Source organism: Protopterus annectens, chromosome 3.part1, assembly GCF_019279795.1.
Source record: "Protopterus annectens isolate FY-2018-M chromosome 3.part1, PAN1.0, whole genome shotgun sequence".
In the NCBI taxonomy this organism is placed as follows: domain Eukaryota; kingdom Metazoa; phylum Chordata; order Ceratodontiformes; family Protopteridae; genus Protopterus; species Protopterus annectens.
The window spans coordinates 325450295-325474322 of NC_056732.1; the positions used below are offsets into that span (position 1 = coordinate 325450295).

The 24028-nt window shown below is 36.2% G+C and overlaps 1 protein-coding gene across 3 annotated transcripts in view; it reads right to left on the minus strand.

Annotated features, from left to right (window-relative positions):
* Nucleotides 1–8322: 8322 nt before the first annotated feature.
* LOC122798097 (G protein-activated inward rectifier potassium channel 4-like) overlaps nt 8323–24028 on the minus strand; it is a 512634-nt gene continuing 496928 nt past the window's right edge. For 2 of the 3 annotated variants that reach the window (XM_044066770.1, XM_044066772.1), the window contains one exon: nt 8323–8631. In XM_044066770.1, the coding sequence (XP_043922705.1) occupies nt 8538–8631 (94 nt within the window). In that variant the 3' untranslated portion in view covers nt 8323–8537. The remainder of the gene's footprint in view (nt 8632–24028) is intronic. The other variant, XM_044066771.1, reaches the window with a different exon arrangement.

The following is a 24028-nucleotide window of genomic DNA, read 5'->3' on the forward strand; positions in this document are numbered from 1 at the left end:
CAGTAGAATCCTTGGTAGAAATTGTGAATCTGGTGGAGGCACTTGTCTACAGGGAAGGACAGGGCCAACTAATCATGCATCACAGACACCCCATTGGGCACAAACAAGAAAGTGCAGGGAGTCAGGGCTGCAAGGAAAAATCCCAATCCTTCTCAGAATGATGCTGACATTCTTAGTATTCATGACCATCACAACCCAAGAAACAAATGCACCACATGGCCCTTATCTAGGGGGACAAAGATATCAGTACAACAGCTTTGAGGGAACATTGATGGTAAGCGGAAGTGATCTGGAGCAAAAGGAAAAAGTTGCTTCTTACCTCCCTTAATGATGCCTACAAAGAGATTATCTTTCCAGAGTCACTGAAACCTACAGTCCAAGCAGTACTAACATCCTTTTATATTGTAACATCAAATAATTATGTAAGCTAAAGTTTTGCTTATAATTTGCAACCACATGTTCCAAGTGTCATCACTCCTCATTTGTTCCCAATAAACTGGTCTGGCTTTCTTTACCTTCCACAGTCTTAGAGCCTCTTCATTTGAGACACCTGTTGCAGTATACTCAGTGGGTAAAAGCAGCTTCATCACTGGCTTCATCTTCATAATACTCAACACTTGTTAATATTCCCAGTAGCTGTACCTGTACATAGGGGGCTCTATCTCCTCTTCCCTTAGCATGATCACAAGGGTACTCTATCAAACTCCTATTTAATTTTGCTTGTTAAATTACACAAGTATTTCTATTTAGTTTTGCATGACCTCACCTACAATAAACACAACATTTTCATTTGGACTGCATAAGGTTTGTAACAGGGGTCTAAAATCCTCAACACACATACTTATATTGCATTCATCAATTTGTTTTATTACAGTCTAGACCTATGGCCATCACAAATAAAGTTACATTTTGAACCAGCTTAAAAAATTGTGTTCAGTATCTGCTGGAAAAGACTGAAATGCATGAAACAATAAGGGTAACACAAATAAATCCAATGCCTGACCTCTCTGATCTCATACCCATCCCATAATTTTTCATCTCCTAAAATCAGCTTTCTGTCTTTTCATCAATTCTTCCTCCATTTTATCTGAATCTTATATAGATTTGCCCAAACCTGTATGTATTTAGTGAGGCCATTCCCACAACAACACAGATTCTTGCTTCAGTTCTAAAATTGGTTCATACTTTATAGCTGCAGCTCTAATTTTGTTTTTATTAATCCTATAACTGGAAAAAAGACCCACATTTCTAAGCAAAAATACTCTACAAGACCTGCTCATGTCTTAACAAATGTATTAGAATGTGATCTGCAAGTAGGGAATTATCACTTCCTTCCATCTAACCTGATATCCCTGTAAAGTGGTTTCCATATCATAACTACCAATAGTTTGAAATATAAATGTATTTATTTATTTATTTAAATTTGTTAACCAGGTAGTGTCCAACTGGATCAGAAACCTGTTTTCAGCAGAGACCCATGGGGAAAAGCCCCAGAACAGTACAAAAATAGCTAAAGTATAGGTAAGCAGTTACACCAAATATCAAAAAGTATATTTAAAAATATGTTTCATGATCACCAGAAATATTAGAAGGAATAGCTAGCTATACATAGTAAGTAAAAATTAAAAACTTAAAAGCTAAAAATTAAGAACAAATATAAAAAATAAAAATAGGTAGTTAACAGCAAACAACCTTGATGTATCAAAATAGGTAGTTAACAACAAACAACCTTGATGTATCCCCTAAATAATTTTGGTGAAAGAGAAAGACCTACATGTATCCTATCGCAAGTGATAGAATTTGAATAAATTGAGAGTATTAAGTCCACAAATTCATTTGAGAACCTATAAGCAAACAGCACCCTTGTTAAATAATACAATTTCACCCTACCAATGGACATTTCTGAATCCAAACTTACAATTAAAATTAATTAATCTTGGGGTTCTCTTCCACCATTTTCATTAACAGCCCTGTTTTCAAGATATTGTCAAATGTTTGTCTTCCTCTCAAAAATCCACAATGTTCATTTGTAGTCATCTCCAGCACATATTTAGATAAAAGTGCAGTCATAGTGTGCAAAAATAATTTATAATCATGATTAAGTATTAATATTGGCCTATAGGAAGATGACAAATATGGATAATTTCCTTCCTTTGACAATATCACTATAAATTTACATCTGTGATAGGGGAACACATTTGGACCCAAAATTTCATTAAAACCCTCACTGAATTAGGAGTGCCTTTATTTTTATTATGTCTCCAAATTTCTATTAGTAAACTACTCCCTGGATTTTCCCATCACCTGTCCTTTTATCACTTCTCAAAATTCTACTGCCCTTATGAGAGTCATCAAAGCATTCACCTGCTCTCCTGTTACCCTTGGCAGCCACATTTCCATTATGTACCACTACATATATTCATCATTTGCCACCCATTTAGTATTTTCAGAATGTAGTATACTGTCCTTTATAAAAATATCTGACACTCACAAGACAATGTCATATGAAAGCTTTCTTTGCCCTAGGCCACACCCATGTCATATGTCTTTGGGACCTTCAGTGCTTGCTAGAGAAATAAGTAGATTGCAAAGACAGGATTGGCAAAGCCACCTCACTTTGCAGCATCTTTTCCCAAGATGGTCTCTTAAAATGGTTAGCACAATGGTCAGACCATGCCTGTAGATGCTAGTTGTGTTGTCCAAAGTGTTCTATGTCTCCAAGTTGTGGAAAAAAAACAGGAAGCATTACAAAATATGTATTTTTTTAATACTGCCTAAGTATGATCATACATATTTCATGGAAAGATTATATTTCTAATGACGAAATTATGGAAAGTCCAGAAGAAAGAAGCCTGCAAGACATTGCTGTACAATGTAGATGGTGAGGGTCTGGATACGTTATCAGGAATGCTTAGAGAAATACCTGATAAAGGATGACTGAAGGGGGTTCCTGAAACTGGTAGATAAGATGTGGAAGACCCAGGAAGATGTGGTGAAAAATGTTTAGAGAAGACTTGCCTCAGAGAGAAATCACTTCTGTGTGCACACTCTACAACAACAAACTTTGGTTGTTGTTAATTGCTTCTGCTGAGGTGGTTTAGGAATAGTCTAGAATGAAGGAGGGTACAAAGTGTATTTACAGTTGTACTGTAAGTGTTGAAACACTTGCAGTCTCATGATATGCTGTGCCTTATAGTAAGAGATATAACACGATATCTTGCAAATGGTGGAGCAGCCTTGCTGCCCAGATTCCCAGCACAAATGGAGACATTAAGTCTATGTAATTATATATTCTGCTTGTTTCTTGGTGCAGTACATCAGTTGTATAATACCATGACTCTTCCTTCTGCCAGTGTGCATGTGCTATGCTGATGACGTCTTTCCTCCTATCCCAGGCTTGCCACTGCTCATGGCATTTGTTAATTCTCTGTTGTACAATTCTCTATTTTATTTGGCCTTTCACTAAAACTCAATGCAGTGTGCCATACTGACACTTGCCAGTTCCATCAATAACTGGGAATTAGCCTCATTCTGTAAAATTCATCCCTCTGCCTATAAACAGTAACATTTATTTATTGCATTTTTGATAACCAAATAATATGTGACTTCTTTTCATCAAATAGACCTTGAACATAACGGATTCAGTTGAAACCTGAAGTTTTTTTCTCACGGGGAAGCAAACCTCCCCAGACCCCCATGCAAGTGTGTGAATTCCCTAATCCACATAATTTATATAAATAATGATGAGTAAACCAAATTTCAAGGTCAATTGTTATATCCTGAACAAGTGACCCATTTGGCCTGTCATTCTCAAAAAGATGGGTTTTGATTAATCATGCCTTGAAGGACAATAGGAGTATCATTAAGTTGTTGTCTTTCATACTGAATTGCCTGATTCAGCCTAAGGGCACATATGCTCCCCCTCCTGGTACTTTCTTCCTCTCTTCCTCCTAGGACCATCCTAGTGTGTATGTTTTTCCTGAAATTCATCACCAAATTACATACACGTACATTTTTTGACTTAAATTCTTGATGTCCTCTAACTGAATACTCTTCACTCTGTATTGCATCTTTCTAAAGACTGCTCCCCACTTGCATCTATGATGAATACATGGTGGTACCATCAACAACCAAACTGATCATAATGTGATATGTGAAATAGATGTTTTAAACAGAAGTGATCTTAATTCTAAAACATGAAACAGCCCACTGGCTACAGACATCTCCAAAAATCAAGTTTAAATTGCAAGCTTATTCAGCTGCTTAAAACTAACAAGCAATACACAAAGTGAGTACGATAAACAGAAATAAAAATGAACTAATCATGAGATACTGAAAAAGTACTAAGTCAAATGAATTAAAATGAACCAAAAATACTGTAAAATACTGCTAGCATTTTGAAAATACTTAAGTGCTAAAATATTATTGGAATTCAAGCTGGAATAGGTGAGTGTTACTGAATCTCTTAAAACCACTGATCATTCAAGTCTCCCAAGGTCACCTAGTTACTGCACTCCAAAGGTGCTGAGACTGATAAGCTAAGGAGCAAATTGCAGATGATTCAAGCCACACCCTCAGAATGGCCAGCAGCTCCCAGGTGGAAGAATAGGTGCTACTACTGAAACAGTTAGGTACAAGCTACTCTTTCAGCTAGAGGACCTATGTGTGTAAACCAAATATATGAGGATGGAAACTATTTATGTGATGCAGGATCACGTGAATGAAGGCTCCAAAGACCCACTGTGGTGCAGCAGTAATATGGGGTATCAGTAAGTAATGCAGCAGCAGAGTTTAGCAGTAGGTGGAGGTGATCAAGCTCACATTCTAGAAACCACAGGTAAAGGTGTTGGAATAATCAAGGTTTGATAAAACCAGGGCTTATGCAACCACAACCAGATCAGCCCCAAGATAAAGGGAGTTGGAATAGGCTGGGTGTGATAAAACCAGGTATAACCACAACCAAGTCATCAGGAGGTAAAAGATGTTTGATTTGGGCAATATTCCTCAGGTAAAAATACGATGAGTTCTAGAGGACTAATACTTGGCCCTTTATCATCGAGGATAACTCAAAGGTCACTCACCTTATACCCAAATTCAAGCTTGTCACCCCAATGGAAAGTACATAAATTCAAACATGGGAGATGTCAGACCCTGACAGTAACGTGTAGCAATGACAACCATCAGATATGAGCTGGTTTTGAGCTATTTACTAGGCATTTGTTGGTGAATACAGTCAAGGCTGTCTTCAAGGGAATTCAGCGCCAGCACATACTCATCACATGTCATCAGCATAGCATAGCAGGACTTCTGCTGATTTGATATAATAAGATCAGGCAGGGGTAGTAAATGCATGGGGAAAACAACAGAGCCAGCAGAAAACCTTTGTGAAATCCCACTGTCCAGGTCCTGAGCCTGTCACCATTATTCTTTCCACTATCTAGCAGTCATTATAATCCTGTCCACTAAGCAAGGATGTCCTGTTACCCCCCTCCCCGCAAACACACAAACACACACACACACACACACACACACACACACACACACACACACACACACACACACACACACACACACACACACACACACACACACACACACACACACACACACACACACACACTTCCTATTTTACAGCCAACATTTTATCAGCTCTTCCTTCATGTTTAGATTCCTTCTCCTCCATAATGCAGTTTACACAAGCCTACATACAGTGGCTCTTCCCACTCTCCCACCTCCTTCTATACATCGCTTTCCATTCTAAACAGCCTGTGTCAATGTGTAGAACCCAGTCCATATCTAATATAGCTGGTAGTTAGTGCAGATGGCTATGACCTGTTAATGAGGTGCTTCTTGTAGTACATGGTTTGATTCCCTCAGTCCTCATTTACCTACTGTGTGACTTTGAATAAGTCACTTAACCAGAAAATGTTGTGGGGCAAATAGGAAACTGGGCTAGGCTCCTCAATGGTTTCCTGAACTGCATGCCTGGTAACTACCTATGAACTGCTAGCTATGGTTAGTGGACCTTCTGAAACACAAACAATGAAAGTCCACAACTACCTCTATGAGCCCATAACTTGTCTTTATACACACATACATACAAATATTTCAAGCACGGACATTAAGGCACTTCTAGCCTGCAAATATATCAAAACAGTTGTTCCATAATAAGTGTCCAGGCAGTTCTTAAAAATATTTAAAATAGTTATTGTTTAATGTAGTTTAGTAGTCTATTCCATGTATCAGCTGCTCTGTCAAAGAAGGTAGTACACTTCTCATTCCTATAGAATCTTCTGCACAGGTTGTCTGATGATTCTCTAGTACTTTTCGATAACCCCAAACATTCCCAGGGGTAGTTGTCTCTAAATACCTTATATACCTGAATAAGATCACTTCTTAAATATCTATATGATGCACTATACAAGTTCAACTATTTTAGTCTTTCAAAATAACTTTAAATGTTCACATCCATGGATGCCCTTGGTATTTTTAGACTGTACTTTTTCCAGTTTATTCATGCTTATTGTCTTATAAGGTTTCCATATTGCTATTCCATACTCATGTTTGGGTCTAATGCAATTAACAATGACTTCTTCATTTCTGATTTCCTAGACTTTATAAATTATTTTATACAACCTATAGTTCAATAACTATCATTAACCAATAGGTTGACAGGATTAGAAAAACTCAAAGCTGGATCCACCCATATACCCAGGTCTATAAATGAATCTACTGTTTCACCATTAGTCTTATTAATCCCATTGTTTTCATTGCATATTACATTTGCTAGTGTACAATTCTCATCCAGATGGCTTTGTGCATCCACTGCTTGAGCCATGTTGTCAATATCAGTCTTTCTCATATTTCTCCTTACAGTAATGTTCTTTAGTCCTTCCACATTCAGTTTTGATTTCTTTTGTTTCACCTTCCCCTTGCCTCTTTTTTCTACCCTCTCTTTTGGAAAAATGCTACCTTTTTTTTCTAGGCTGAAGGTTTTCTGATAGAAAAATGTTACAGTTCCCTGTAATCTGTGTGTTACGTAGCAAAACAGTGTCGTTGTTAGTATGTATTGTCTTTACTTTACCGTTATCAATTTCTTTTTCTTCCTTATTTGTTGTGATATACTTTATTTATACCCTTCTAAGTATTCTGAATCCTCAGATTGCTAAATACTTGTATCCAGAATTCCAAAGTTGAAGATGTGCAGTGTTATATCTCTTTGTGGAAGTGAGGCATGCAGCTGACTCACTTTTTACACCTAGCACTCTATTGAGCAACATCGCTTCCACTTGCTTTGTTCTTTGTCTCCTTTATTTCTTCCTGTTCCTGTTTTTTTACCCTCTATTTCTACCCCACTGCCACTTCTGCTCATCTACAGAAGCTTCTCTCTAGGTTATTTTAAAAGTATTTATTGCTGCAGTATATTTTGCAGTTAACTTTCAACTCTCAGTTCCATTCATGCTTAAATGTAGGGGATTCCCAAAGTAATGTCTCTCATCATTCCGTGTACTTCTTCAGCTACTTAAAGTTCCCATGTACTCCTCAAGTGCTTAAGATTTGTATGCCCTGGCTGATTGCAATACTCCCCTCAGTCACTAAATAAATTATCTGACATTGTCTTTTATCGCCATTGCTATGTTCCCTCCTTAGAGGACTTTGTAGAGATTTCTGTGAATAAGGTGAGTGTGACACTTAAGAAATCCACTTAAAGGTAGTATCCACATTTAGGGGCTTGTATTTCTCTTAAATCCCTTTGTTGACTGTGTTTTTTCATAAGTTATGAGTAAATCCATTGAAGATACTATAAAACTCATACCAGCTTCTGATAATACAGACTGTTTTGCATACTTATAATATGCTAGATTTATTAAAATGTCATTCACAGCTGGTATGTCACATTTAACCACTTCTAAATATTGAATTATGCCCATTTGTATTTCATTTCTTTTAAATAGATTTTTAACAGAAGAGCAAATGTGTTCAGTATTACTTCAGAGATAACACAGCAATAAAATAAGGATAACTTTTAAGATACTTTCTTTTAAAATTTTTGGTTACCTCTTAAAGTCCACTATTCATGTTTCAGTTGAAGTATCACAGAACACTAGGGATGATGTGTTTATGAATATCAAGCACATGCAGATTTTATGGGAGACCCATGTCTATAAATGCATTAAACTCATTCACAGCAATAAAACCTCTAATCCTTACTACAGGCCAGGGAATGAGCAGTATCTGAAACATCATAAGTATCCAAAATGCTTGCATTTATAATTATATGAGGATGAAGTTTTCTAAGGAGCCAGTCACTGAAATTCAGGCTGTGTTTAAATACATTTATTACAACATGAGTGACTAGACTTAAATTAAACAAATTTTATCAGCAAATAATAGCACTTCGGTTTTTCACTCATTTAGTACCAGCATTGTATGGCTCTTAAAGTGTTTATTGTGCTGAACCATTTTGGGCAAGTGAGAACAGGAGTCTGCCATAAAACAGCAGCTTCTTTTCATTTGCATTATCTCATTTCAGGTTATCAGTTTTTGTGGTCTTGAGTATGTTTTGACTTTCCTTCCACTAGCTGTTTACTGCTGCATAAAGGAGTAGGCAATTCTTTAATTAAATGAAATCTGTTGGAAAAATTAAGAAATTAGACAATATTTGACTACTAGTAAGTTACTAAACATACTTCTTTTGCTGACTTCTATTTTAGCAGAAACTGATACTGTATACAGAAAAGGGCTTTGCATTTATATATCTATATATATATATATATATATATATATATATATATATATATATATATATGTGTTGTTTGTCTTTTGGCATTTTCCTGGTAAGGGGTCACCACAGCGGAACTCCAGTCCGCTAATGATTGGCAGTAGATTTTTACGAAACGCTGAGGTGCCAGCTCGATGTCCAACCTTCAATGGATGTGCCTTCGTTGAAGGTTGGGTGTCGAGCTGGCACCTCGGCATTTCGTAAAAATCTACCGCCAATCATTAGCAGACCGGAGTTCTGCTGTGACGACCCCTTACCAGGAAAAAGCCGAAAGACAAACTATATATATATATATATATATATATATATATATATATATATATATATATATAAAACATCCACAACTGGAACTGAAATACTGAAATGAAAAATTAAAAACTGTAAATTAAACAGTGATTCATAAACAAGTATTGCAAATATACCAACACACAATCCCACCAATGCAGTATACAAAATAGAACAGAAATACTTGAATAATCAATTATCATTCGAATAGTGTGAGAAGTACATTATAAATTCTGATTCAGACTCAGAAGATGTAATATACCTAAATGAACAATCATTTTTTGTTTTGTCTGATTAATGTAGACTTGAAATCAAATTTATTCTTAGCTACTGATATAACCCTAACTAAGCAAATCTACCTCTACACTACAAATCACTGACCACAACAATGCCACTATCAAAAACAGTAACATTTAAATATCGGTACTTTGACTAGATCCTTCTCTTAGCTTCTCCCTTTACTTAGACAACTTGTTGTGTCTTTCGGCTTTTCCCGGTTAGGGGTTGCCACAGTGGAACTCCAGTCCGCTAATGATTGGTAGTTGATTTTTACATGCCGAGTTACCAGCCCTGACGCACAACCTTCAACGAAGGTACGCCCATTCATGCATGTCTCCACGCAGATGACGCTCTAGCTGAGAATCGAACCATACAGTGTCTTACTGTGAGGCGACAACGCTACCACTGCACCACCACCGCGGGTTTCCCTTTACTTAGACAACACAAGAAGGAAAGCAAACTCACCCCCTGGAATTCAATAATGCCTACACTGTGTACACTGTGTGCACTGTTCTGAGTTAACAGACAACACAGACATAATTCACACCTTATTTCTCCTAAAGTTTAGTTTTCCTACTGATATTCTTGCAGCTTTAAATACTGACAGGGATTCATAAAGGTTACCACAAAGTGTAGACTACATGTACACTTAATGTAAGCTTTTTGAGTGACTAGAAAGCAGAAAAATGTGGTAAGAATGTTCTTGAATACATATGTACACTTCTTAGTGTAGGTTTTATTGAATAGTTTTACAGTGGGCAATCTTGGGGTGAATTGTCTATTACCTATAGATGGCTCCAAGTCATGCTTGAATATGGAGAGGGATTACTTTTGTTTTACTTGGATGGGGAGTCTGTTTAAGAGCAGCAGTATCCGTTGTGAGATATACGTGTACCTCCAAACCATTCTGTTGATGTTGCAAAAGAGGTTTAAATCCCTAGCCAGAGTATTTCTGATGTCATGTGACTTGCTGATGTGCAGCATAACTGTCATTATTGAGTTGAAGGATGCCTTGTATGGCAGGTACAATTCACTTTATAGCAATGTGTAGGCAACATGACAGGGCTTTGAGTCAGTCCACAAAGAACATGTTGTTTAGCAACAAAATGAGTATAGGCAAACTAAGCCCATGGTCAGAAACGGGAGATACACACCAGGAGCAAACAAACCAACACCAGGACTAAAATTGTTTGAAGTCATATCAAAAATCAAAAAAATCTCAAAATTTATAACTATACTGAATGTCGACATAAACATACAATCCACCTCACAAATGACACTCTAATTTTATTGAACACTTGTGTATTAGTTTATAACAGTGATTATTCAAACATTATGGTTTCAATTTTAGGTGTGACCATATATGAGGAGACAAGTAGAACTGAACTCAGCAACCAACAGAAGAATAAAAATGTTTTTTAGTAGTGACCTTTAGATGGAATCATAAACATCAACCCCAACACACATCATGATGTTAAAATGGTGGACTGTATCCTTAAAAAAATATGTAGATTAGAAACACAGATTTAAGGATTAGAATGCATTCAGAATACACCATTTAATGCATTAGGAAACTTTTTAACAATTGACATCTGTGAGCTATATCTTTGTATCCCACATGCCATAGGACTGGAGTGTAATTGATTTCATCGGAGTATAGGGGCACAAGACAATGAATGTCTATTGGTTGAACAGCTCTTGGAATTAATTTTAACAACTTTATTTATCTTCTTTGAGGGTCTGCTCTTACATATTCATTATTCTTAAGGGGACGAACAACATGCCCAACCACTAGTGGGACTACTTACTTCAACTACACACTTCCTAAAGTTTACTAAAAACTTTCAGTGTAGCACAATTAACTTTTTTGATGTATGTTTCAAAGACTTGGACAAATATCTGTTGAATCAAAGATTCACAGGAGCACTGTAACAGCTATCTACATTTTACAAAAATCAGTTGTCAAAGGACAACTAGTCAGGGCCACGCAATAGAATGGTAACAGATCATCAGGACTTAATGAGGAATGTTGTTTGTTGCTGTGATAGCTAATAGCTATCCAGACCTATTAAAATTATTGGAAAAAGCAAAACTAAACCACTTAAAAAGGTACACAACAAAATGTGGACTGCAAAATATTGTTCATACATAAACACTTCAGGTTTTTTTAACATCATTTAATGAGGAAGGGTTGGTGAATGACATTATTTTGAAATTAGATTTGGAGAGAGAGAAAAAAAATGGCAAGTTAGGCTAATAATGAAAGTTGTTCTATTTCATGTATCTTAAAAATTAAGAACTTTACTAAGATAGATTTAAGTTAAAAAAAAAAAAAAAAATACAGAACACAGTTTTGTAAACACTACTTAGTGTGTAGTGTCAAACTTAAAGCATTAAATTTTGACAGTACAAAACTCAAATTACTAGAACTAGAGTGGGGGTAAACATTGAATAATCAAAATATTACCTTTTAACATATTTACACTAAACAATATACATAAATAGCATTTTATTACTGATTTGTTCCATTAAATTTAAACTACTTCTACTAATTGAACTATGCTATATGACTATGAACATATACTATTCTTCTGAGAGTCAAGATTTAAAATGCAGGACAGGAAAAAAATATATAAGTCTGGTTATAAGTCTGGAACATCGCAAACAGGCGGTTGTTACAATGGTTACATAAAACATCTTTTAATGCAGGGGACTGTCATTTTGGACTGTCAATAAAATATTCAGTGATAATATTTGGAGATGGGGGTCTGTCATCACAGAAGGTGGATAGAACAACTGTTGACACACATATATATTTTTTTTATATTTTAGCTGGATAAAGAAAAGAAGTAAAGAAGATAAGACATCTACAATATTCTACTTACTACGTTTACATTTGGTTTACGTTGTTTTTTTTTATTGGATTGTGAACACAACAAAATTGTTCCTTGAGAAAAAAAATAAAAATTAGAATTTTTTTATGACTACTTCTTCCTTGTTAAATTAATTGTCCAACCTGATGAAGTTCCGTAGTGACTGGGACGAAAAAAAAAAACTGTCAGTGTTTTTTGTTTTTATGGAATAAGAAGTGAAGAAAAGAGTGGTTTTTTTTGCCATGTGGATTCTTCTTCTCTTCTAAACAGCCTTTTTTTCCTTTTTCCCTACCTTCACCAGCGGTCGTCAGTAACATGTTGTTTAGGCCTTATATCCTTTTACTAAGGTATCTCTATGGGCATTCTAGTTGTTGCATGAGTCTGGACAGTTACACACTAAAGGGGGCATTATACTTAATGATTGGCCTAATGAGGGCTGAGTAAAGGGGACAATGACATCCCTAGATCTAGACACAATCCATTTGTTTATAAGTCACACAAAATAGAAAGCCCTTCTTATGTGAATGGACACGGTCGAAAGTTAAGTCACTGCCTACATAAGTTCCCAAATACAGAACAATTGGGTCAACTGTCAGGGGGAATTGTCAATGTGGTAGATCTCCATGATAGATGACTTCCTAAAAGATACTATAATGCATTCTTTGTCATTCATTTTCAGTACATGATTTTGGTATCAGTTATTTATTTGGGACAAACCTTCCTACAAGATGGCTAAGTCATTTTGGGGATTCAACAACTGCTCCTAGCTTGTAGTCATCTGCAAACTTTGTCAGCTAGAACCCTTTGGCATTGGCTTTAACTTTAGAGAAGTAGATGTCAAACAAGAGAGGTCCCAGCTCAGAACCCTGGGGGACTCCACTGGTGATTGGTCTCCTTGTGGAGATAGCTTCCTCTATTAAGATCTCCTGCATCCTATCTGTGAGCTAATTGGCAATACAGAGGCTAAAGTAGAGGTTTATTTAGCTTTTCTACTATGTTTGAGTGGGGGGTTATGTCAAAAGATTTGGCCAAGTTGAGGTATGCAGTGTATACCATTTTACTTTCATCCACATTGTTTTGGTGATCTTTTCAAAAAAGTCCACCAGGTTGAGTAAGCATGACCTGCCCTTGACTGAGACAGGTTCATTGTTTGGAAGTTCTCTATGTCCCTACCGATTAGTTCCATGACAGTTTTTTTCCCATGGCTTTGCATATGAGGCTGATCAGACTTATGGGTCTGCAATTGTCTGGGTCTGTTGAAGGTCTTCCCTTATGCAGGGGAATGACTGTAGCTGTTTTCAATTTACTTAATAGAAAACCTGTATGGAGGCTGAGGTTGGACAGTATTTTTGGGGTGGGGGGCACTAAATCATGTTTCATGCTATTTAAGATGCATACAGGGATATTGTCAGGACCACTGATGCAGAACTTTTAGCTTTTGATCATGCTTTTATGACTTGGTTTGTGTGATAGTTGGATGTAAGCCAGTTTCAGGTATATCTTGTGGGACAGATGGAAGGGAGAGGAGTAAAGTTAGAGAGAATTTATCAGCCACTAAATTCGTTACATCTTCAGCCTCAGTGTAGGTTACATTGCTCACAATCAGCTCAGCACATTGCTGCATTGTGCTTCTGAGATTACAAACATAATTAAAACAGGCCTTCTCTTTGTCTTTGGCTTGGGTAGCTATTTTAGCCTCAAACTTGGCTTTGGTTATTTAGCTCCTGAGTTGTTTGTTTACTTCTCTGAGGAGAACTCTATCATTCTGGGAATTAGTCTTCTTACATTTGGTCAAAATTCTCTTTCCTTTTATTGTACAACTACAGACAAATTCAACTCTGACTTTACCCCTTTCTCCCATCCTTTTGTCCTATAACATTTATTTGAAACTGGCTAGCCTCCAACTATCACACAGGACCAAGTTCTAAAACCACTATTAAAAGCAAAACATACATGATGGATTTACTTTAGCTGTATAATTATATACACTTTACTTCTTACAGTGTTATCTCTGTAATTGTCACATTTTAATGAATTCCCAGGCTGAGACTGATATTGGTTATTTATGATCAGTACTCTAAATAAACAAACAAACATAAATTAATAAATACATTTTGCTATGATTTAGGGAAATGCATTGCTTGAACTGCAAGATGTTTGACCAATACAGAAAGTCCATTAAATACAAAAAGCATAGTAGAACACCTGTTTCATAGAGCAGAACAATGCATCTCTAATCTGGTATCTTGGTTGTGTTGACAGATGTGGAAACCTTAGTTTTGTACACATTGGTACTCATAAAACGTGCCACAGGGAAAATACCCATGAGGCCTGTCTGTTTATGGTTGATATCACAGCAGACCTAGATGATCTCTTAAATGACCGATTGCCCAAAGTTCCGCCCCTTTCTGTAAGTAAAACTACATTTAGGGAATATCAGTTAAAATGGGCCAATATCTATTGATCACATCCTTACATTTGAAAGTGTTATATATGAGTGAAAACTGAATAGTGTGGGTGTGAGACCTACTAGCCCCCAAGTACAATAAGAGAGCAATTCTGATCTAGGATATGCCCAGTCACATTTAAAAGATATATCCACAACTGTGAAAGGATGACACCCAGATAAAAAGTTCCCCCTGAGCTCTTTGACCTTGGTCAGGTTCTATGATTAGCCATTACACATTCAACATACATACAGAAATTCTGAACAGGTAATATTATTGATGGTAGTTTAGGATGACAGCTGTTTGCATGCAAAAGTGGGACCTTGGAAAACAGTTTATTGTTTCAAAAGTGTTTGGTGAGTTATCAATCAGTGTGGCAATGCCCACAGCCAAGAATGTCATTGTAAGCAAATTACTCTTGGTATTAAAAGTAATACCACAAGTGTTGCCATTTAAATAACTCACAAATTCCTTCAGCTGATCCAGATTCCCTTTCCACAAGATTCAGCAGTTAGCAAGATATATTCATACCATACCTATGGCTGGCAAAAAATCATTATGATCAGAGTTGTAATCAGTTTCCATTCCATCTAACCCATGAGTAAATCAGCATAAGTGGGTGCAATCATTGCCCCAATTACTGTATTCTGAGCTGCAGGCAGTATGAGTTTGGGAATAGAAAATATTCTTTTCTAATATCACATTCAATAAATGCAACAGAAACTGATTAAACTCCTGACTATATGCATCAGCCTAATTAAAGAAATAACTAATAGCCTTAAGTCTGCCATCATATGGAATGCAGGTATACAAATTTAAACATCCAAAGTACACCTACAAATATCATCAGTAATGAATATCCTCTATAAGGGCAGTACAGTGAGTTGTGTCCTTAATGTGAGATGTAACATATACTATCTAAGGTTTTAAACATGACTCAGAAAATAATATATATCATGAATGTGCTAGGTAATTAACATATAAATGAGCCAAAAAGCAATAAACAAATACAAACAACAGAAGTATCAAAAAACATTTGCAAAACACAGACGTATTGAGGAACATTTGGGCCATAGAATAGTAAACAAATTCAAATAATATAAGTATTAAAGAACACTGAAACATTATGACTATAAATAGTCAAATAATTCAAGGGTATAACAAGAATTTTGAGAAATAAAGATATGTATAATGGAAAATTATTATTATTATTGTTCTGACATAGTAATAGCTACAGAAACCCGGCTAAAACCAGGTACTAAAAACTAAGAAATTCTCCCGTAGCTACAACATAATTAGAAATTACAGACAGCATAGGAAAACTGGTGGCATGCCCATGATATACAAAAAACACCTTTAAATCACTTCCTACCCCCTCACCTACCTCACCTTTCCCAATGCTGAAATAATTCTCTCTCTCCTGCAAATCAACAAACACAAGTTGTTGTTTCTAACTAAGAAAATTCAGGGCCTCCAGACATGACCTATATGGAAATACTGAAAACTCTATCGCTGTACTCGGTTTCATACAGGCTGCTGAGAAGCGACCTGTGCCTGGCCTACAGAGCAGTCTCTGACCCTGCCATCATGGAAAAGCTGCACATCCACAAATCAAATGGGACAAGAGTCACTTGGTCCAGGGATCTCAACCTAGTCTGTGACATTAACAGAACATATGGGAGAGGCAGGTATGTCTCACAGAGGTTGTCGGTCTTCTGGAGTAAGCTCCCACTTCATGTGAAGCGGAGCTCCTCAATGACCCTATTTATGAGCAACCTTGACAATCAGATGGGAAACTGTAAATTCACCCCAGGGGTGCTACCTATGTCCCTCATGGACAGGGGCAGTTGATGCTGATCATAGAATCACTCTGCAAACAATATCTATCTAAATATGGTCAAATTTTTTTTTTTTTTTTTTTTACATGGCTAGGCTTGTAAAGGCCCTAGGGCCTTTAGCCTAGTAACCTCCTATGAACCTATGAACAAGAGCATATGCATCACTGCCATCTATATCCCTCTTGGAAACAACATCCCATTACTAGAAGAAATCCTGTATTGGACATCTCATAGTATCAACAAGAAAACCGTCATTACAGATGATGTTAATATAGGAGTACTTATTAACTCTGATGCTATCACTCTATTAATCTCTTTGGTTTTACCCAAATTATCACTGTTGCTACTTGAATAACTAAATGCAGTAAAAAGGTATCTACATTAGACTGGATCCTCAGCACCACCCCTAACAAAATTAACACTGCTGGCTGCCTACTCGACACCATCAGTGACCATCTACTGCCCTTTGCCATGAGATAATCTAATTCTGCACATAAATACATAATCTATAATAATGTGTGTACACTCCTTCAATGACACCTCCATTAGCTACCTCAACAAATACAGCTGGGATATTCTAAAATAGTTACCCCCTTAGATGACGCTATAACTAACTTTAGCAATACATTTCTTACTATACTAAATGAAGTAGCTTCCATCAGATCAAAATGAATCAAATTCAGCCTCACCTCATGGGTTCACAATAGAAACCAGGCAACTCATGCTGAACAGAGATAAAGCTTGGAAAGCATAGTCTACTGACAAAACACCAAACAATGGCAACATTTTAGACAGTTTAGCAACATTTCTGAACAAAAAATTGGATGAGACAAAACTAAATGCTTTTCCAAGCTCCAATACAACCACCAACAGAACCCCAAGCTTTCCTGGAGCACAATCAAAAAACTATTACACCCAGGCCAAGCTACTACTCCTTCACCATTTACGACCAAGAGCTCAGTCCCTATGACTAAGCAATTCAATACACATTTCATAACTCTGTCCTTTCCCTACTTAACAACAAACTACCCACCAGCCTCACTATCCCAAAAAGTACTAATCACCACCAAAATTCTTTTTTCTTCCAACCAGTATCTACCTCTTCTATCAAAAAACAGCTAAAACTAAAAAAATTCCACACCAGCAACTGGCAATCTGCCACTAGAATATCTCAGAATATAGCATACCTTGTAGCTATACACATAAACTGATCAATTGCAGAAAGTTACATACCTGCATCTGGAAAAAATTCCACATCATATCTCTAGATAAAAGGGGAAACATCCACTCCAGTTACAGACCTATAGCCATTATACCTCCACTCTCCAAAATGTAGAAAAAATGCATTCACTCTTAAATCTTTTTCCATCTTCACAATAACAATCTTCTCTCCAGCACATGGTTTCTGATCACACCATAGCACCACTACTGCTCTGCTCAGTTTTGCCAACATCATAAACTCTAATAGAAATACCAACAACCTAGTATCCTCCCTCTTCTTAGAAATGTCAAAAGAATTTGACAGACTTTCACACCAACACCTACTCCATGAACTATTCTCCCTAGGACTCTCACATTCGTCTCTTAGCTCGTTCAACAGCTATCTAACCAACAGACTCCAGGTTGTAAAATGAAAATGAGATCTCTCCCCCCTTTCTGTTTCTGTTGGTGTACCTCAGGGATCTGTTCTAGGCTCTTTACTATTCAACACATTCATTAATAATCTTCACAAAGTTACCAAAGAAGCCTCCATAGTACAATATGCAGATGATGACAGACTCATATGCTCTGCACCATGCCTAGCACTACTCCATAAGATAACCTAAGACTCCTTTTCCTCAGTTAAAGCCTGGCTAGATGACTGCCAACTACCTTTAAATGATAAAAAAACAAATTAATACTGTTTTTACCCAAATCTCTGTCAGCACAGAAACAATCCTTCAAATCACATCATTAAATAATTCTTCAGTTGAAACAGTTTCCAACACAAAGCTTCTTGATGTGTTAACTGATGATAATAACTTAAAATATAATCAACACATCACTCAAGCCATCAGAAAAACTCACCAGAGGTTGTGCGTCCTCTACAGAAACAAACCCTTCCTCACTGCTAATGAATGAATATACCTTAAACAATACAAAACAGAAATAACTTTATTATTTTGCTCTCAGTTCAGTAAATATCATGTCTCTAATTGAGCTGGTCCTCCTGTCGACTTCCAGATGGAAGATAACGTACTGAAGTCAGAGTGGAATGCCCCATCTTTTATACCACCAATGATAGACATCCGTGAGCAGTTCAAATTCTTGATAAACAAATGCTAATAAGAGTATCAGTCAAACACAAACACTCACATTGTTATGATACTCTAGGTGTGGTCCTACCAGTGTCATTTACAAGAAACGCCCCTACTTGCTAAGAAATGAAACTTAAACTTGTGCATAGTACCTAATTTAACTGGTGTGGTGAAGTTCATAAGAGGAAAGCTATCATAATATGACTACAAATACTAACAGGGGAAGCATTTACTTTACACAATATCTATCAATTCCACATCTTGACCCTGAAAAGGGGTTAAAACTCTATAGAGGAATTAGAGATTTAGCAATCATGTCACTAATTTTATTAAAACATACTTTAGGGCACATAAATAATACACAGCAAATTAATGGTATAATTATTATTGCTTTTAAAAAGGTTAGAGTAATCCCTTTCCAGACTGTAAAAAGGCCACCAAATCACTCCATGTACTCTTTATTGTACTTAGGTCTAGTAGCCTCTGAGACCTGCAATATTGTTCTAAGTGATTCTCTATAGATTCTGATTTATCTGGATTATATGCACAGAATTCCTCATAAAATTAAAGCACATGTACCCCCCTGAGATGCCAGGATATTATCAAGAGCCATTCTGTTTTGCAACACCGTGGTACATGTAGCAGCCACTTCTATGACAATGTCCTGAATTACCCCAAATGTAGTGCTAGCCAGAGCCTCTAGCTGTTTTGACAGTTTGACCTCCCAAATAGCTTTGGCTGCACTGTACCATGGAAAGATTTCTGCACTTGAGATGACATCATTCCCTAAATTAATATGCCATAACCCCTCTTCATCAGCATATTCTAGACTGTGGTTATATATCCATGACTGGTTCAAGGCCCCTACCAGGCTACCAACCTATCTATTATGAATGTTCCTTATACTGCCCATTGGCAGGGTAGAGACATGTCTCATAACAGGAATGGCCATTCCTATATAACACAATTCATGCCAATCGATTGTAAACACTCGTATGCTCTTGTTCCACATATATAACACAATCCCTCACATGATGTGTTTGTACTACCCAAAGCCTCCATTTCCTGGCAATAACACAATAACATTCTTGACATTTTTTGAGCTATTGAAATTAATTTCAGGTCAGTCATCTTAACTTTATTGTCTATCTGTTGTATGAATGCCTGTACAGTTGTTACTTGTTTCTTTTCCCCACAAAACTTGCCTGCTATACCTGTGTCTATTTTAGGATCCCTCAACTCAGTTAAATTGAAATTTTTTTTGCCTCAGTGTTTGCTGTTTTATTGAACCACAAGCAGACATTCTACCATAATATTTCAAGCACTACTACTTATTTGTCTGGTTCCACTTCACCTTAAACACAGAATCCCCAACTGTTTTACCACCCTCACAAAAGGTGCAATTCTAATCAGGCTGGATCATGGACAAGAGTTGTTCAGGGTTAAAACTTGTTAGGTCTCATTTACTGTGGTGTGAATAACCTATAACAGTATGATGGTTGTACTAAACAGAATCATAGACCATACCCAACATTTGCTTATATTAAATTGTTGTGCATACATAAACTGCATGGCCAAAAAAAGAATTAAACTGTGATAACCAGCCTGCCTCTTCTGTTAGCCTTACATTGACAGTTTGCCTGGACAATTGCATGTTCAAAGATAAGTTTAGCAGGTTGATTCCAAGATGGTGGTCGGCTAGTTGGCACCCTATCCATGAGCTCCTACTGTTAATTTTTACTTTAAATAGCCTTAATTATTTCTAAACAGTAGTTACTACTATTCGCTGGTGAGAGAGACTATTACAACGTATATGAAAATAAGTTGGAAGTTTTTTTTCTGGTAAAAACTGAAATTTTTCCACTTTATTCAGTTTCTGGGATAAAGAATACGAGTTTTCCAGGAGGCCTGTGTGACAAGTTTGTGCCTGACAGGATTTGCGCTTCTATTAGTTGGCGCTCCTCGCATTCTATGCTTTTCACCAGATTTCAGTCATGACAGAAATCGTGGAAGTTATGGATGCCCAGAGTACCAAGGCAAAAATCTCCTCAATACTCTCCCCAGAGAAAGATAATACATGTAAAAGGTTGAGAACCTCGAAAACACCTTTGGATAATAGTTCTACAAGTAATAAAACAAGTGCTAAAGCTAAAACTGAACCTAACCTTCACATCGACGATCTCAAAGTAGCGCTTCAACCAATTCAGGATGCTATTCAGGTTATATCTGATCAAATGTCTGGACTTACTAAATCTATTAATCAGTTAGTACAAAGAGTTGACACTCTAGAGCAAAAAACACAAAAAAATGACTTTAAAATAAACCAAGTTTCTGATGTCACAAAAAATAACTCTGCACTTATTGAGGAGTTACAATCTAAATTAACAGATCTTGAAGCGAGAAGCCGGCGCAATAACATTATTGTCAGGGGTTTACCTGAAACATATGATAATCAAAACCTTAATTTAGTTTGTGGTCAGATTTTCAGTGCACTTTTGGGTTCAAGTAATTCAGCTGATAAATTGATAATTGAGAGGGCGCATAGAGCAGCTAGACGCAGGCAAGATTCACAAATCCCTCGCATCATCTATACAAAATTACTGAACTTTCAGGATGTTCAAAACATTCTAAATGCAGCAAAAAAGCAAAAAGTACTGGTATGGAACAGTCATAAAATTACTTTTACTCAAGACTTGCCACACCAAATAAAATTGAATAGGCAGAAATTGGCTCCCTTCTGTGCCGATTTAATAAAAAGAAATGTGAGATTTCAAATGAGATACCCGAGTGTCCTTTTATTTACATACAAAGAGGTTAAATACTCAGTAAGTACTCCATCTGAAGCTAAAGATACCTTTACTAGGGCCTTTAATTCTTATCCGGTGACATAGAAGAGTATTCTTATACAGTCGTATATCAATTTGCCTTACAATGGAGCAGTGAAGAAATATTGAATATTACAAGTGCAGATATATGTAAGCGCTTTTTTCATTTAGTTTTTTTTTCTGCAGCATATATAGATATTCAAAGACTATTTCCAGTGATTGATGAGGCTTTTCGTTGACAAGTATACGAAAAAAGTAAGTAAGCTTTGCTGTTGGATTTTTGCTAGTTCTGGCGTGGCTTGATTTCTTTGCTAAATGCCTAGTTTGACTTATGGGATGAGAAGGAAGCTCAGGTACCTTGCGGATGACTGTATGACTGTATGTTTCTTCAGATGACATTGGGCGGTGTGATGTTCTGGAGTTTGCTGCTGTAACTGGAGCCACAATTAGTGCTGGGCGTTTTACTCCTGGTACCTCCTCTCTTTGGGGATCTGCTTGAGAATGCTGGTCCTCGTTATAACTGAAAGAGGCGGAACTTTTGTTTATGGTACAGTCGTTGGGTTGCTGACCTGTTTCATTTACTGTGGTTTCCTGCAGTGAAAGTTAATTGTATTTTTTTCCTTGCGAAAATATTTAGGTTACGGAGGTATAAGTTAGAATATACCAAGTGTGTGATATAACTTTGTCTGCCTTGATGGATGATATGGTGGGTTGATCGCCACGATCCATTAAGGATGCAAGTGGCTATTCCCATCATCTTCGTGGGAGCTTCACAATTTTAGCTCAGCATGCGAGTGTATTACGTGCAGCAGTCTTTACCTGTTGGTTTTTGTCTCGGATTTTACTATTGTTTTCTAATTTGTGCTAAAGTATAAATCTCTCATGTTTTTAATCATATTATATATATATTATACAAATGATTATACTATACTCATAATCTCTTGGGATTCAAATTTAAAATATATACAAACAGACTTTATTTAGTTAATTTTATTTCCCTCTTTATATGGCTATTATCAATGGTTTTAGATATGAACTTGTGGGTGTGTTGTTTATGGGTTCTAACATAGCCTGGTCTTGGAAACAATGTATGTTGTATATATGTATATATTGTTGCAGTATTAGTTTTTTGTTTAATTTTTATTTTATTCTTAATTATTATAACAAGAATTATTATGCTAACCTAACAAAAAGATTACAGTTGAACTATATATTATTTCCTTCCATTAGTATTGTGGGGTGGGTAGGCACCGGGGATTTGTGGAAGGATTTTTTCTGCTGTCGTATTTTTCTTCCTTTTTTGCCTTTTTCTTTTTTTTATTATTGTCATTTTATAATTATGGATAAAAGGCAGAATGGAAATTATAGGAGCAGACTGAAAATAAAACCCTGTGTGTTTTTACAAAAAAAAAAATAAGCGCTTTTGGTTTTCACAAGTTCACCTTCCTTATTTAAGTTTACTATCTTCAATTATACCGTCTGTGACATCATTTTTTTTTTCTTTTTCCTCTTTTATAACAAATTTAAGCTAGTTCTATTTACACTTACTGTATTATGACTTTATGTATAGATTCATGGAACGTTAGAGGTTTACAAAACAAGTCTAAAAGGGCGCTTCTCTGTCACTTGATTTTTAAATCACATGCTAATATATGTTTCCTTCAAGAAACGCACATGTATGATAAGGATTGGGCAAGAGAAAGAGAAAAGAACTGGGTGAAATTCATTATTTCTTCAGGTAATAGTTCTAATGCCAGAGGAGTAGCGATAATTATCAAAAAATCTTTTCAAGGTATCATACTTAATATAAGGTCTGATGTAAATGGTAGATGGTGTTTTTTTTCTTCTCAATTTCCTAATATTAACAAACCTATCCTATTTTTTAATTTATATGGCCCGTGCTCTCAACGATATATTTTTATTACAGAAATTCATAATATTTTAGAAACTTTTAAAGATCATTATATTATAGCTGGTGGTGATTGGAATGCTGTTATTGATCCTATTGTAGATCGTTCTAATAAATCTCCTTATTATTGTTATAATATCCAATCCTCCTCTGCCTTGGAAGATTTAATGTATGATCTTAGCCTTACTGACCCCGTTTCCTTGAAAGACCAAATAACTAAAGATGAGTTATATACTTACTACTCAAAATCTTTCAAATCTTGGTCAAGATTGGACTTTTTTTTACTCTCGGAATCTCTCACACACTTTGATATTGTTCTTTCCTTGGAACCAAGATGTCTATCGGATCATTCTAAGATTTCAATAAAGATTAACCCTATTCAAAAAAGAACTTTCCCATCTAATTATAATAATTGGATACTTAATAATAATTTACTTCGTAATAAAGATATATCTCAAGAAATCACTGAAACACTATCTAATCTTACCTTTAA